The sequence below is a fragment of the Sphaerodactylus townsendi genome, linkage group LG05 (assembly GCF_021028975.2).
Source record: "Sphaerodactylus townsendi isolate TG3544 linkage group LG05, MPM_Stown_v2.3, whole genome shotgun sequence".
Lineage (NCBI taxonomy): Eukaryota > Metazoa > Chordata > Lepidosauria > Squamata > Sphaerodactylidae > Sphaerodactylus > Sphaerodactylus townsendi.
In genome coordinates this window covers 132,484,596-132,500,898 of record NC_059429.1, presented here as the reverse complement: position 1 = coordinate 132,500,898, position 16,303 = coordinate 132,484,596, and the positions used below count along the sequence as shown (strand labels likewise).

General features: G+C 48.9%; 1 protein-coding gene across 1 annotated transcript in view; it reads right to left on the bottom strand.

Moving 5' to 3' along the window:
• Positions 1-7,104: 7,104 nt before the first annotated feature.
• ZBTB46 (zinc finger and BTB domain containing 46) overlaps positions 7,105-16,303 on the bottom strand; it is an 89,969-nt gene continuing 80,770 nt past the window's right edge. Inside the window, exons 4-5 of the mRNA XM_048498163.1 lie at positions 14,014-14,189; positions 7,105-7,974 (exon numbers count right to left, since the gene is read on the bottom strand). Coding sequence (XP_048354120.1) covers positions 7,579-7,974; positions 14,014-14,189 — 572 coding nt within the window. The 3' untranslated portion in view covers positions 7,105-7,578. The remainder of the gene's footprint in view (positions 7,975-14,013; positions 14,190-16,303) is intronic.

Below are 16,303 nucleotides of genomic sequence, written 5' to 3'. Positions count from 1 at the left end.
TCTTTGCCCAAGGTCTGGAGATCTGCTCCTGGTCAGCTAGAACAGTGCTGAGCTAGAAACTCTTCAAGGGTCTGACAGTACACGGCGGCTGGGGTTGCCAACTCTGGGATGGGAAATCCCTGGAGATTTTTTTTGGGGGGGGGTGGAATCTGGGGAGGGCAAGGATTTCAAGCAGGGTCTATAGCCATAGAGTTCACCCTCCGAAGCAGCTGTTTCCCCCACGGGAACTGATCTGTGTAATCTGGAGATCAGTTGTGATTCCAGGAGCTCTCCTAAAGCAGGAAGAAGAAGAAGAAGAAGAAGAGGAGGAGGAGGAGGAGGAGGAGGAGTTTGGATTTATATCCCCCCTTTTTCTCCTGCAGGAGACTCAAAGGGGCTGACAATCTCCTTGCCCTTCCCCCCTCACAACAAACACCCTGTGAGGTGGGTGGGGCTGAGAGAGCTCCAAGAAGCTGTGACTAGCCCAAGGTCACCCAGCTGGCATGTGTGGGAGTGCACAGGCTAATCTGAATCCCCCAGACAAGCCTCCACAACTCAAGCAGCAGAGCTGGGAATCAAACCCGTTTCCTCCAGATTAGATACACGAGCTCTTAACCTCCTACGCCACTGCTGCTCCTTAAGGCCTTATCACTCTAACCATTACCCCACTCTCCCTCTCGAAGGGCATTTTTGACAGCTATAAACGCATCAGATTGTTTTCGTCATTGAGACTTTTTGTCAAACTAAAAAAAGGATGTTTGAAGTAAACCCTATAATGACATAAATCCCTGATTTTAAAGTTTTTTTTTAAAAAAAAAACTCATCTAGCCACTGAAACAGGAAGATGATGCGGTTCTGCAGCAAAGCTGTTGAGACCCCCTCCCCAGTTAAATCTTGGGACCCCTCCCCTCCATCAAAAAAACCACCTTTGGCCTCCCTGGAGAGTTTCCAGCAACAAAAAACAGCCCAGGACAAGATGATAAGGCAGCTTCATGTGTTTTTTTTTAAGTCAGTGATTGTAAAAACAGGGGGGGGGGGGGGAGAGCCGCATAAAACAGGCTTCCCTGCGAGTCGCCGAGACCACGTCGCTAACAGACTCCGATTCTAACTTCCTTGTTCCTAAAAATCAACAGCGGTTAAAAATGAGCTGCAGTTTTGGGGATTGTATTGGTGAACTACTTGCGCCCCCCCCCCCCCAGGGTGTCTGGCAGAGTTTTGCTGACTGAGGCAAATGTGATTTACACTTTCCTATATCAGGCACCCAAGTGTCAGGTGACAAGGGGGGAAGGGAGAACGAAGAAGAAGAAGAAGAAGAAGAAGAAGAAGAAGAAGAAGAAGAAGAAGAAGAAGAAGAAGAGGAAGAAGAAGAGGAAGAAGAAGAGGAAGAAGAAGAAGAAGAAGAAGAAGAAGAAGAAGAAGAAGAAGAAGAAGAAGAAGAAGAAGAAGAAGAAGAGGAGGAGGAGGAGGAGGAGGAGGAGGAGGAGGAGTTTGGATTTCTGCCCCATTTTCTCTCCTGTAAGGAGAAGAGAAATGCAAGAAGAGCCTTCTGAAGATTGGGATAAATCATCCCCCCACCCCGGCTAGCCTTTATTCTCTTTACCGCAAGGGAGTCAAACATGTGGCCGGGGGGGGGGGGGGGGCCCCTTGGGAGGGCTCATCAGGCCTGCGAGCCAGCTGCGAGCCAACCCCCTGGGCTCCTGATCCCAGATTAAGAGCTGGCGGGGGGTGGGTGGAAGGGGAGTAGCTCAGATGGCTTGCAGGCCTGATAAGCCCTCCCAAGCAGCCACCCCACCCCACTGCAAAGTTGCCAGTCCAAACACACACCCCGTGCTGTTCTGGGTCCAGCTGAGACGGCCCCCCCACCAAACACCTGACCCGACCAAATCGTGTTTATGTCATATCTGTCCCTTACAGCAAATGAGTTGGGACACCCCAAACTGCAGAGGCTACTGAAAGATTTGATTTTGCCGGCTAAACAAAACAATGGTTCATATATATACATTTTTAAAAGGAGGCTTTAGCCTACACTAGAGGCATCCCAGGGTAAGGCCTTTGTTGGGGTTAATTCAGTACCGCCCCCCCCCCCCCCCCCCCAAAAGGAGCATGGAATGACTTCTGAGTAGCAAACAGCACGGGTCCAGATCAATCCGGCCCTGCTGGAAACGAGCTCTGAGAAAAAAGTGGAACATGCTCCCGTGGGGTGGAACAGCGACCGGAAGGAAATGCCACGTGTGAAGAGTTTGGGATTTATATCCCCCCTTTCTCCCCTCAGGAGACTCAAAGGGGCTCACAATCTCCTTGCCCTTCCCCCCTCACAACAAACACCCTGTGAGGTGGGTGGGGCTGAGAGAGCTCCGAGAAGCTGTGACTAGCCCAAGGTCACCCAGCTGGCATGTGTGGGAGTGCCCAGGCTAATCTGAATTCCCCAGATGAGCCTCCACAGCTCAGGCGGCAGAGCCGGGAATCAAACCCGGTTCCTCCAGATTAGATACACGAGCTCTTAACCTCCTACGCCACTGCTGCTCCTGTGGATGAGAAGGGTGAAAAAGCTGGGTGGTGTGTTCTCCCAATTCTTTTTATTGGGATGAATACTTCTGGGGATAAATAAAGCCAGGAGAGAAAGGATGCAAAACCTAAAACAGTGATGTGATCTTTTAGCAAAGCACTGAGCATCTTTCGGATTTAATTTGACGTGACCAGGGCTACAACCCCAATGTCGTTTAGCTGGTATCCCAATAGCCTCTACCTTTCTAGGATTTGGAAAAGTTCATTCAGAAGAGAAGGGCACTGGCCCCTTCAACAGAATAAATCACCCATCCTTTGAGAATTCAGCCTCTCGCAGGTTCCTCGGATGGCTCTTCACAGAATCCCAAGAAGTATTGTACAGCCTTCAGTGGTCACAATACAGGTTCATGTTTCTCTCTCCTGCCCCCCCTCTGCCCCCCCCCCCTGTGGCTTATTTATTTTCCTTATCACTTTTACTGCCAATTTTGCACAAGCCACGTTTTTGTAATGCCTCCAGGACAAAAGAAGTACCAAGTAGAATGAACAACAGAGCCAAAAATAAGGCAGGTGTACAGTTTGGTGCGGAGGTTGCAGGCACCTATTGGACAGTGACTATGCCGAGCACCACTATGCCCCTATCCCTGGAGCAGCAAAACCAGTTTTAAAAAGGTTTTTTGGTATATTAAATGCATGTTTCTCCCTTTAGCTGCATGTATACCCACTGCAGATTTTTAAAAGACAGTGCAAGATTACGTGGCAGCGATACCCTGGGTTTCACTTAAGAATGAGTTGACTGGGTTTTGCTCCTCCAGTACCCACAGTCAGAAATTAGATGAGGAATTAATACACCTTCCTTCACAGTGATAACCGCTGTTCCTCATGTTAGCGCAGTTACCAAGACTGCAGTGGTGCGACTGCACTTGGAGTCCTGTGTTCAGTTCTGGTCGCCACATCTCAAAAAGGATATTGAAGAGATAGAAAAAGTGCAGAGAAGGGCAACGAGGATGATTGAGGGACTTGGAGCACCTTCCTTATGAGGAGAGGCTGCAGCGTTTGGGACTCTTTAGTTTGGAGAGGAGACGTCTGAGGGGGGATATAATCGAAGTCTATAAAATTATGCATGGGGTAGAAAATGTTGACAGAGAGAAATTTCTCTCTCTTTCTCACAATACTAGAACCAGGGGGCATCCATTGAAAATGCTGGGGGGAAGAATTAGGACTAATAAAAGGAAACACTTCTTCACGCAACGTGTGATTGGTGTTTGGAATATACTGCCACAGGAGGTGGTGATGGCCACGAACCTGGATAGCTTTAAAAAAGGGCTTGGACAGATTTATGGAGGAGAAGTCGATCTATGGCTACCAATCTTGATCCTCCTTGATCTGAGGTTGCAAATGCCTTAGCAGACCAGGTGATCGGGAGCAGCAGCAGCCGCAGAAGGCCATTGCTTTCACATCCTGCAGGTGAGCTCCCAAAGGCACCTGGTGGGCCACTGTGAGTAGCAGAGAGCTGGACTAGATGGACTCTGGTCTGATCCAGCTGGCTTGTTCTAAAAAAAAAAGACTTCAATGCAGGACTGAAGCGAATGCTGCAATAGGGCTTAGTGGGAATAATATGAACATTTGTTTACACTCTGGAGACTGTTGGCATCGCTGCTTTTTTAACGCTATTGACATGTGACTCTCTGGTTCTGAAAAACCGCCTCCTGTCACACTTGAATCCCGAACACATGTAGCGTTCAGCGCAGAAACCTGTTTCGCCGCACAGAACACTCAAGTGTGAGATTTTCCCACCCACAGGCAAGAGAATCCAAGATGCAAGCCAAGAAACGCGTCACACACTTATACGGAGGTTTTTAAAAATGCTCTGAAATTAGTTAAAATTATGTTGCATGTAACAAAATGTTAAAAATATTATTCATCTATATTTTATAGAAAATCTATATGGCAGTTAAGAAATGTGCGAAATAAAATGAATGAAATTGTTCTTCTCCTGAGGAAGACATCAACGAAAACGCTTTGAAACGCGTGAGGCGTTTGAGAGACTTATTTTGATCAACTCTATAAGTTATTACTGTGGATTTAATTTATGAATAAGACTATGAATTGGACAATGAACTTTGGTTTCTACATATAAAAAATTTGTGATTATATTACCGGGTGCCAAAAAGACCTATTTCTTAGTTGGCTGAACCATGGATATGGTCTTCTTATTTTTGAATGTTATTTCTTTATATTTCATGAACTGTTGAATTATTGAAAAGAAATCATATATTATATATTTCATTGTTTAAGACAAACCTCCGTATAAGTGTGTGACGCGTTTCTTGGCTTTCATCATTTTACGTTACACACAATTGTTTGCATATTGTTTAAGAGAATCCAAGAGACAACATACAGGGCAGTTTTAGGATCATCCTAGAAAAGGCAAGAGGCACCAACTGTACGCCAGATGTTCCTAGAATCAACATCCCTAACACTTCTCAATGGATGCTGCAGGATTCAAGGGGGGGGGGGGGCAGTCAAACTTGGTAGCTACTCTGTGGGAAAGGCAGCCGGCTAGTTCTCCACATTTATGGGCACAGCCACATGGGGCCATCCCCTGGCAGCTGCTATCACGCCAAACCCGAAGTGAGGAATCATCAAGTGGAGGAAGTGGTATTACAGTGGTTGGGGATTTGGTAGGATTCTCCCCAACGGTGGTGGCCCAAGTCTCACTGCCCGAGATGGAAAACACCCCCCTTGCTCGCTACAAATTATGGTGCATTAATGTAATAGCTCTAGCACATGTCCGTACCCATGAAGCTCTCACATTACAATTGTGCCTCAAGGGACAGATGTGCCGCCCAAGATCTGACATCTGGGGAAACCGCTTCTTGAAACAGCCGGCTCTGATTCTCCCCAAGTCGTGTGCCGTGGGCGGTTTGCCCCACAATTCTGCTGGGCCAACAGAGACTAGCATAATTGAGGGGCTTAGCTATGTCAAATTAATGCACGCCAGCCCTGCCCTCCCCCAATGCATCTTGGTTGCTCACAGTTCAGAGACAGCACATGTCTCTGCCCCAGAGAAAAAGGACAGACACGCAATTGTGCGACCTGGCCACAAGGGGGTACTTTTGCATTAGAGATATCCCTGCCTCTTTATATCAGTCAAGACAAAGCGGGACGTATATGATAAATTGATTTTTTGATCTAAAGACTTCCCCGAAGAGAAACTCCTTGTTCTTCTGAAGGCTGGAAAAAACTACTTGATGGTGTCGGCTTATTGAAAAAGTTGCACTAGGAAGGGGAAAGTCCTCAAACACGCCGACTGCTTTATTTTACTACGGGCAAGGTTGCTACCAAGTCCCTCGCAGCTGTGAATGAAATGAATGTATTTTATTAATAATTGGCAGGGGGAAGGAGGAGAGACTAGTCCTTTAACATATCAGGAAAGATCTCAGCAGGCAGCAGATCGCTAGCAAGCTTAACTGAATGGGCCCAGAAGGGCTGGGACCCCCACAGCAGCCTCTGGGATCTACTTAGCCTTAGAACGTTTCCCCACTTACCATGAGCCCCCTATGTCGTGCGCTACTCTCAGCGCGCGTCATTTCTGACGTGTGCCCGGGCTTCCCCCACGCGGGGTCATCAAAAGGCGCCGTTTTGAAGAGCGCCAGGAATGACATGCGCTGAGGAGGCGCGACGGCGGCAGTGACGGGGCGGCTGCGTTGTCGCCGCCCCTGTAGTGGGGAGTGCCGGGGGACCCCGCGCTACTTGGCTACAGTAGCGCGTGGCAGAATGTAAGTAGGAAAACGCCCTCAGACTGTGACAACTGTGGGTGTAAACACACAATATACCCGACGTCTGCCTGGGTCAAGATGGTGCGCCCAGTCTCCCAGACGTGCACAGACTTAAAAAGGGTCGTTCGCTTGACCCTAGGAGAGACATGTGGAGCCAGAGGAAAGGAACAAGAAGAATCCCCCATCAGCCTTTTAACTGGCAAGAGGGGTGAGAGGGAAACCGGAAGTTCCCTCTCTCCCCTTCCAGCGCTCCCTACAGTGCCGAGTGAATGAGCACTTTTAAAGATCATTTCCTTCCAAATGTACATCTGACTGCACACCCGTGACCCCGTGCGTCATGTAATTACACCCTGTGACCACAGGGGTCAGTAGTGAGCTCACTCCAGTTATAATCACTGCAACCAGAGGAGTTTGTTTGGGGGCTGTTTAACACCCTAGTTCAGTGATGGCGAACCTTTTCGAGACCGAGTGCCCAAATTGCGACCCAAAACCCACTTTATCGCAAAGTGCCAACACGGCAATTTAACCTGAACACTGAGGTTTTAGTTTAGAGAAACAGTTGACTCCGAGGCGTGCGTTACTCGGGAGTAAGCTTGGTGGTAGTCGGTGGCTTTGCTTTGAAGCAACCGTGCAACTCTTCCAACAAGTGAATCACAACCCTAGGAGGGTTTACTCAGAAGCAAGCCCCAGTGCCAGCAACCGAGCTTACTCCCAGGTCAAGGATCGTGGTTTAGTTCTTCGCATGAAAATCAGTGGGGTTTAACAGGGCTTAACAGGGTGACCTACACTGCCTCCCCAAAATTAGGTCTTAGGTTTAATGCTAATAATCGAGCCCCGCGGCCCAGGCCAGCCTAGATGTGTGTGTGTGGGGGGGAGGACTCTGTTTGTGTGTGCCCACAGAGAGGGCTCTGAGTGCCACCTCTGGCACCCGTGCCATAGGTTCGCCACCACTGCCCTAGTTTACTCCTGGGAAACATCACTCTTTGAGGTCTCCTCCTGCCTTCTACGCAGAGAATGGGCACAGAGTCGAGGGAGGAATCTCCGTGACTTCTGCCTGCCATTTGGCTCCCAAAGAATAACAAAGGCAATTTCCCCCCAAGACCACAGGAAGGGCAAAGGGCAGAGAAAAGTGGTACCAATTGAGGGAAATGCTGACCGACACAGGCTCTGGCTAGAGCAGATAGAGAACTGGTTTGCTTCAAAAATAAAATCCTCCACACACAGGACGTTTTTGCTTCTTGGGGCCAGCGGCCCCGTGGGCTAAGCTCCTCCAGTCCCGGGTTCACCCCAAATGAGCCAAGAGAAACAAGCGTCACTATGAAATCCAAGTGAAGTCCTTGTCGTTTTCCGCCGAGCTCTCATGCTCTGGCGGGGAGTCGTCGCCGTCGCCGTCTTTATCGTCGTCCAAGATCAAGTCGTCCTGCGAAATCTCAATATCGTCTTTCCACTTGAGGCCCTCATCGTCCCCCGTGTCTTCCTCTCCTTCTCCTTTGAGGCCGTCGGGGTCTTCCGCGTAGGGGCCGTCTGCGCCGTACAACTCATCCGGCAAGCCGTCTTCCCCGTTCGCGTTCAAGTGGCCGGCCCCCCCTTGGCCGGAACAATCGAGGCAGATGCCATGGCGGCGGGAGCCGTGCTTGATCCCCACGCTGGCGGCCGACATGAACACTCGGCTGCACACTTTACAGACGTATTTTTTATCTTTGCTGTGAACCTTGGGAAGGGGAGGTGCGGAGGAGAGAAGGCAAAATTAATGCAGGTTACAGAAGTAGAGCAGAGATTTCATGTCACCGAAACAGCAACGGCTGTACCGGGGTGCTGTGTGGTTTCCGGGCTGTATGGCCGTGTTCTAGCAGCATTCTCTCCTGACGTTTCGCCTGCATCTGGGGCTGGCATCTTCAGAGGATCTGAGATCTCAGGATCTGAGATCTGAGGATCTCAGATCCTCTGAAGATGCCAGCCACAGATGCCTACAAACGCAGAGCATCACTGAACATGGCCATACAGCCCGGAAACCACAGCACCCCAGTGATTCCCGCCGTGAAAGCCTTCGACAATAAACAGCTGTACTGTTTTAACCTAGTGTGCCTAAGTATCGCTCCTGCAGAAGCAGACTTCCGTCTGCAATGAATGAAGGCATAAAACGAAGTATTTAATGCATGCGACGTACGGTTAAATTGTGGAACACGTTGCCACGGATTGTGGTGATGGCCGCCAACTAGGAGGGCTTTAAAGGGGAGTGGACTGATTCATGGAAGACAGGGCTGTCCGTGGCTAGAAGAAGAGTTTGGATTTATACCCCCCATTTCTCTCCTGTAGGGAGACTCAAAGGGACTTACAATCTCCTTTCCTCCCTCCCCAAACCACAACAAACACCCTATGAGGTAGGTGGGGCTGAGAGAACTCCAAAGAACTGTGACTAGCCCAAGGTCACCCAGCTGGCGTGTGTTGGAGTGCACAAGTTAATCTAGTTCACCAGATAAACCTCCACAGCTCAAGTGGCAGAGCAGGGAACCAAACCTGGTTCTCCAGATTAGAGCGCACCTGCTCTTAACCACTACACTCTCAGTATCCTGCTGGCTCTCAATATCCTGCCAGTGCCGGAGGCAGTATGCCTCTTTATAGCAGACGCCCGGGGGGAGGGGGCGGCAAAGGCAGGAGGAGGATGCGGCCGTCATCCAGCTTGAGGGCTTCCTAGAGACTGCTGGTTGACTGCTGTGAGAACGGAAGGCTGACCATGATGGGCCTTTGGTCTGATCTAGCGGGGCTCTAGTTATGTTCTTAAAAGCATAAAAGCGAAGGACTCTTTCCTCTTTGCCACCAAGAACAGCATGACCTTCACAACCTGCGTTTGGCCTTCAGTGTCCCTTGTGGAGACCAGGCCAACTAGTGCAGTGCATTTTACCTTACCTTTCCTACTCTACTGGCTCTCAAAGTGGGATACCAAGAAGAAGAAGAAGAAGAAGAATTCACAGTGATCACACTCCTCCTCCTCCTCTCCTTCTTCTAGCAGTAGCTGCACAAGCAGTGGTGGGATCCAAAAATTTTAGTAACAGGTTCCCATGGTGGTGGGATTCAAACTGTGGCGTAGCGCCAATGGGGCTGGGCGGGGCACGATGGGGGCGTGGCCGGGCATTCCAGGGGCGGGGCATTCCTGGGTGGGGCTATGGCAAGGGCAGGGCAGCTGGCATGATCGCTTGGGTGGGAAAGCGAGTGCCGCGCAGGCGCGGGCGCCGCGCCCGGTGCACCTCCTGCTGGACTGCTTCAAGTTCTGCACGCTACTGCTGAGAGGAGGGGCGCAACTAAGGCAAAAATCTCGTGGCAAAATCACCAATTAGTGATCCCCTCTCAGCACACACAAATAATTAGTAACCTACTCTCAGGAACCTGTGAGAACCTGCTGGATCCCACCTCTGTGCACAAGCCCTTGCCAGGGATGCTCTAGTCCCGTGGTGGCGAACCTTTGGCACTCCAGATGTTATGGAGTACAATTCCCATCAGCCCCTGCCAGCATGGCCAATTGGCCATGCTGGCAGGGGCTGATGGGAATTGTACTCCATAACATCTGGAGTGCCAAAGGTTCGCCACCACAGCATGATACTGCACTGAGCAGGGGGTTGGGCTGGATGGCCTCTATGACCCTTTCCATTTCTATGATCCTACTTCCAAAACAAAATGAGATCTTGAGGGCTGGGGTGACCCACCTTCTGGAAACGCTTAAGGGTACTTTGTTGGAGCAGGAATTTGGAAATGTGGGTTGAAATTCATATCCACTGAATCGTCACTGAATTGTTATTGTGTTTTCTAAGGAAATGGTATTACCTCTCCCTGATTCACAAAGTCTAGGTAGTACACCTATTTCATCTTTTCCCCCTACATTTTGAACCAGCACAAACATACCTTGATACTGTGCCTTGTGCGTGTCCTTTAGGGGTTTCTGAAGCACTAGGGATCAATGATATCTCAGCTGATACTCTGCGTATTTTGAGACAGCTAAAAAGGAGAATAGACCCTGGGGCATGCATGAAAGTGCATGAGGGGAGCCACCGACTGGCAGAGAATTAGCCCAACCCAAAGAGGCACATCAAGGGACATCTCCGAGAGCAGGCAAGTCCCACTAGCAGATGGCTGGGCATTCATCTGAACAGCCCAAGTACTCGTGGAAGGGAGGAAAATGCTGTGGGGTGCCGGATGCTATGGCAACCGATAACAGGAGTCCCTTCAACAGCACTGCTTAAGCAGTACGGGCTTGCTGCCCGTCTCATCTGGAAAGGCCAACGTTTGGCAAACCCAAGATGGCTGCAACGGCTCGATAAAACAAGAAACCCAGCGACACCTTAACCATGTTTATTTCAATACGAGGTTTTGTGGCCCACTTGCCCAGACTTGAATCTAAGAATCAGTCAGAGTTTATAAGTGCAATCCATCAAAGGCCCGTGAGCTCAACCCATCTTACCGTGGCGTGCCTCTGAAGATGCCAGGCAGAAATGTGGGTGAAACATTGGGAGCAAAAACTACCGAACGGTGGCCATACAGCCGAGAAACCCCACAACAGCCAGACGATTCTGGCCATGAAAATCTTTGAAATTACAGCCATTCCTTCTTAACTGCATAAAGCGGGTGTAGGGATGCCAGCCCCCAGGTGAGATCTGGGGGTCTCCTGGAATTACATTTGTCTCCAAACTACAGAGATTAGTTCCCCTGCAGAAATGGCTGCTTTGCAGGGTAGAATCTAATGTCGTCGTGCCCCACTGAGGTCCCTGACTTCCCCAAAATCTTCACCCCCAAAATCTTCGAGAGTTTCCCAGCCTGCATCTGGCAACTCTACCCCCACCGGTGGCCAGGGGGGACCTGACAAGCCCAATTGGGTGAGTGGGAAACACTCTGGCTAATTTTCAAGTGTAAGGTGATGCATAAGAACATAAGAACTAGCCTGCTGGATCAGACCAGAGTCCATCTAGTCCAGCTCTCTGCTACTCGCAGTGGCCCACCAGGTGCCTTTGGGAGTTCACATGCAGGAGGTGAAAGCAATGGCCTGCTGCTGCTGCTGCTGCTCCTGAGCACCTGGTCTGCTAAGGCATTTGCAATCTCAAATCAAGGAGGATCAAGATTGGTAGCCATAGATTGACTTCTCCTCCATAAATCTGTCCAAGCCCTTTTTAAAGCTATCCAGGTTACTGGCCATCACCACCTCCTGTGGCAGCATATTCCAAACACCAATCACATGTTGCGTGAAGAAGTGTTTCCTTTTATTAGTCCTAATTCTCTCCCCCCCCCCCCCAGCATTTTCAATGAATGCCCCCTGGTTCTAGTATTGTGAGAAAGAGAGAAAAATGTCTCTCTGTCAACATTTTCTACCCCACGCATAATTTTATAGACTTCAATCGTATCCCCCCTCAGACGCCTCCTCTCCAAACTAAAGAGTCCCAAACGCTGCAGCCTCTCCTCATAAGGAAGGTACTCCAGTCCCTCAATCATCCTCGTTGCCCTTCTCTGCACTTTTTCTATCTCTTCGATATCCTTTTTGAGATGTAGAACCCAAAAAAATTCCCAATTTCAGGTATATGCTAATGGGATCTGAACTTGCTAGGACTGAAGGGAAGGAGATTTTGGGGTCATAGTGAACAGCCTGACTCAGCAGGCAGCAGCAGCGAAAGAGGCAAACTCCATCCTGGGGATTATTTGGAAAGGAACTGAAAATAAAACGTCCAATGGTGTAATGCCCACGAATAGGTTGTCAGTGAGGCCCCAATTGGTGTATTTTGTCCAGTTCTGCTTTATTGCAGAAGAACACTGAAGAACTGGAAAAGGTACAGACGAGAGCAACGAAGATGATTAATGGTTTCAGGTACCATTTCCCTATGAAGAAAGCTTCAGTTTCGGTTCAGAAAAAAAAAGATGACCGGGGATGGGGGTGGGGGGGGGGGGGGACACACAACGGAGGTTTACAGAATTACACATGGGATGGAGAAAGTGGTCAGAGAGGATTTTGACCTTTTAGAATCATAGAGTTGGAAGCAGTGGTGGGATCCAAAAATTTTAGTAACAGGTTCCCCTGGTGGTGGGATTCAAACAGTGGCGTAGCGCCAATAGGGCTGGGCGGGGCATTAATAATTTCTCTGTTACTGTAAAAAACTCTTACTGTAAAAAAAAAGTTCCTAATTTCCAGCTGGTATCTTTCTGTCCATAATTTAGACTCATTATAGCAAGTACTGCCAACAGAAACAACTACTTCTCCTCTAATTGACTGCCTGTCAAATACTTAATACTTTCAAATACTTAATTTTGTTTCTAGAAATCAAAAGAAGGATACTTTCCTTATACAAGGAACTGTACCATATTTCTAAAACATGTTTTTAAAACAGCCCAACAACAGGGGGAATTATCCCATTTTCTACCTTCGCTAACCAGCCACATAGGAAACAACAGGACTTGATGATTTTTGGACCTAATGGGATTTCTAACAGAAAAGCAGACCCAATTAGTAACCCCCTCTCGGCACACACAAATAATTAGTCACCCACTCTCAGGAACTGGTGAGAACCTGCTGGATCCCACCTCTAGTTGGAAGGGACCCCAAGGGCCATCAAGTCCAACCCCCTGCAGTGCAGGAACACAAAATTAAAGCACTCTTCCGCACATGCAGAATAGTGCACATTCAATCCATTTTCACAATTGGTTGTGGAGGGTTTTCTGGGCTGTGTGGCCGTGGTCTGGTGGATCTTGTTCCTAATGTTTCGCCTGCATCTGTGGCTGGCATCTTCAGAGGTGGCTGTGGCTGGCATCTGTGGCTGTGGCTGGCATCTTCAGAGGTGCTATCACAGAGGGAAGTCTGTTACACACTGTGTCCAGTGTGATGCAACTTTCACAATTGTTTGATGCAACTTTCACCATTGTTTGCAAGTGGATTTTGCTATTCCGCACAGTAAAATCCAGCTTCAAAGTGCATTGAAAAGTGGATTGAAAGTGCATTATTCTGCATGTGTGGAAGGGGTTTTTGTCCCCCTCTCCCATAACACTAGCACCCAGGAACACCTTTTCAAAGGTATGGCAACATGAGCAGGAGCAGCAGTGGCGTAGTGGCTAAGAGCAGGTGCACGCTGATCTGGAGGAACCGGGTTTGATTCCCAGCTCTGCCACCTGAGCTGCGGAGGCTTATCTGGGGAATTCAGATTAGCCTGCGCACTCCCACACATGCCAGCTGGGTGACCTTGGGCTAGTCACAGCTTTCCGGAGCTCTCTCAGCCCCACCTACCTCACAGGGTGTTTGTTGTGGGGGGGAAGGGCAAGGAGATTGTAAGCCCCTTTGAGTCTCCTTGCAGGAGAGAAAGGGGGGATATAAATCCAAACTCTTCTTCTTCTTCTTCTTATCATGCCGTTCTGCCAGAGTTTTCTTTTGCCAGGCTAGATCACACCTAGATCCCTTCAGTCCCTTGGTGCTACGTTTTTGCTTTCCAGGAATTTGGATCCCTTTGTAGCATCCGGTGAAGCGCTTAGCCCGTGAAAGCTGACGCTTCAACAAATCTGCTAAGTCTTTCTGGTGGCCAGCTGGACTCTTCTACAAATCTTTTGATCCTATCAGATGCCCACCCGAAAGAGGCCACGCCATTCTATGCAGCCATGGCAAAAGCTACGACACCGTGGAAGGAAAGTGGCTCGATCAATCCACTGGGCAAAGCCAACATACAAAGTCAAGCCGTGACTCATTTTCTCAACAGGTAGAGCGACCCCCCCCCCACTGGCCCCCACTTACCAAGGTGTGCCGTTTCATGTGTTCTCGGCGGGTGAACTTCTTCCCGCAGATTTCGCAAGGGTAGGGTCTTTCCCCGGTGTGGGAACGCATGTGCCTCTTCAAGATGCACTGGTGCATGGCTGAGAAACTACAGTAGGGGCACTTGAACTTCTTCCGGATCACGGTGAATTCGTTCACTGGAAGGGAAGCACAAGACAGCCCAGGTTACGACGGGGACCTCCTCCTGTTCTTTAAGACAAAGACGGCTTACCAAAGGGATCATCTCTCAAGAGGGAAATCAGGTGCGTCATGCAGCAACCATTATACGCTTCCTTCGCAGATGCCTGCTGCAAGTGTCCATGATTGCCCCGGTAATCTAATTGTTGCATTAAGCGCCGCACAGGGAAGAACATCGGGTCACACTCCGCCAGCTTTCCCTTACTCCCTTAGCACCTTATTTAACTAGAGCTCAGATAATTTAACAGTGAGAAAGTACAGACGTGATGTATTGTCGAAGGCTTTCACGGCTGGCCTCAACTGGTTGTTGTGGGCTTTCCGGGCTGTGTGGCCATGGTCAGGTAGATCTTGTTCCTAAGCCCGGAAAAGCCCACAACAACCCGGAAAGCCCACAACAACCAGTTGAGGCCGGCCGTGAAAGCCTTCAACAATATATCACGTCTGTACTTTCTCACTGTTAAATACCAGATATGCCTGCTACAACCTTTAGGTATTTTATAGAGAAGTATCTGATGGACCAGTGTTTCCCAACCTTTTCGACATCGTGGTACCCTTGACCTCGCTCTTCATATCTCAGGGTACCCCTGAGGTTCATTTGAGGGGTTTTTTTTGCATTTTTAGGGGTTTTTTCCCCGTTTTTGGCCTGTAGGTGGGGGGAGTGGCAAGCAGGGGGAGGGGAGTGAAAGCAGCATTGACAGCTGCGTTGTTTGTTTGCCTAAATTCAGTATGGATTTGGGGGGATTTATAGGGAGAGCTCCGTTTAAATCTACCCCCCAATCCACACCGAATTTAGGCAAATAAAACAATGCTGTTTTTCAGTGTTGTTTAAAGGGAGCCCATGAAGCTTCCAACCCCCCCCCCCTTCAAAATCCATTTGATTCCGGTGGGGGGGGGAGGTACCCGTGGGACGTGCTCATGGTACCCCAGGGTACCACGGAACCCTGGTTGAGAATCACTGTGATGGACATTAAGAACAAACGAAATGTTACAAATGGACACTTTTTGCTTCTAGTTAAGCTATCTTCTTGATTGGTTGTGGTGGGTTTTCCAGGCTGTGTGGCCGTGGTCTGGTGGATCTTGTTCCTAACGTTTCGCCTGCATTAGGAACAAGATTTACCAGACCACAGCCCGGAAAACTCACCACAACCAGTTGAATCCGGCCGTGAAAGATCTTCTTGATCTTCATGGAGCTTGTTCAACCCGTACGAAAAGCAGCTACAGGCCGCCTCTCCCACTCAACAAAGTCTAGGGGGTGGCTCTACTCAATATGGTATCTGGTCTTATGCATGAAGGTGTAACACTCCATCTATCTGCCTTCCTGGGATTCTTCTCAGGAATCTGAGAAAAATGGGTTCAGTTGAGACAGTCACTTTTTGGTATTGCTGAAGTGTTCGGGGGATTCATATTTACTTTACACGGCCAGAGGAAGAAGACGAAGAAGAGTTTGGATTTATATCCCCCCTTTCTCTCCTGCAGGAGACTCAAAGGGGCTTACAATCTCCTTGCCCTTCCCCCCTCACAACAAACACCCTGTGAGGTAGGTGGGGCTGAGAGAGCTCCGAGAAGCTGTGACTAGCCCAAGGTCACCCAGCTGGCGTGTGTGGGAGTGCACAAGCTAGTCTGAATTCCCCAGATAAGCCTCCACAGCTCAGGTGGCAGAGCTGGGAATCAAACCCGGTTCCTCCAGATTAGATACACGAGCTCTTAACCTCCTACGCCACTGCTGATTCACATACAAAAATGTTCTAATTCTTTCGATTGTGCTAGCAGTAACTTGTCGATAAATATTTTCCCAACACAAAAAAGGAAAGAGATGAAAAAAATAATACCACTATACACCTTCACATCCACAGCTGCATTAATACAAAATAGAAATAGAGAATACAAAAACCACAGAAAAGAATAAACATGAATTTGACAATATTTAAACACAACCAATTATAACTAGCTAAACTAAACACCATGCACCCCATAGAGTGACTTCTAGCTATCTCGTTGTTGAATTCTAATCTATTCTCGGTTCAAGCATATATTTAAAACAAAACAATTTATCAAATGCACTCTGTATTATTAT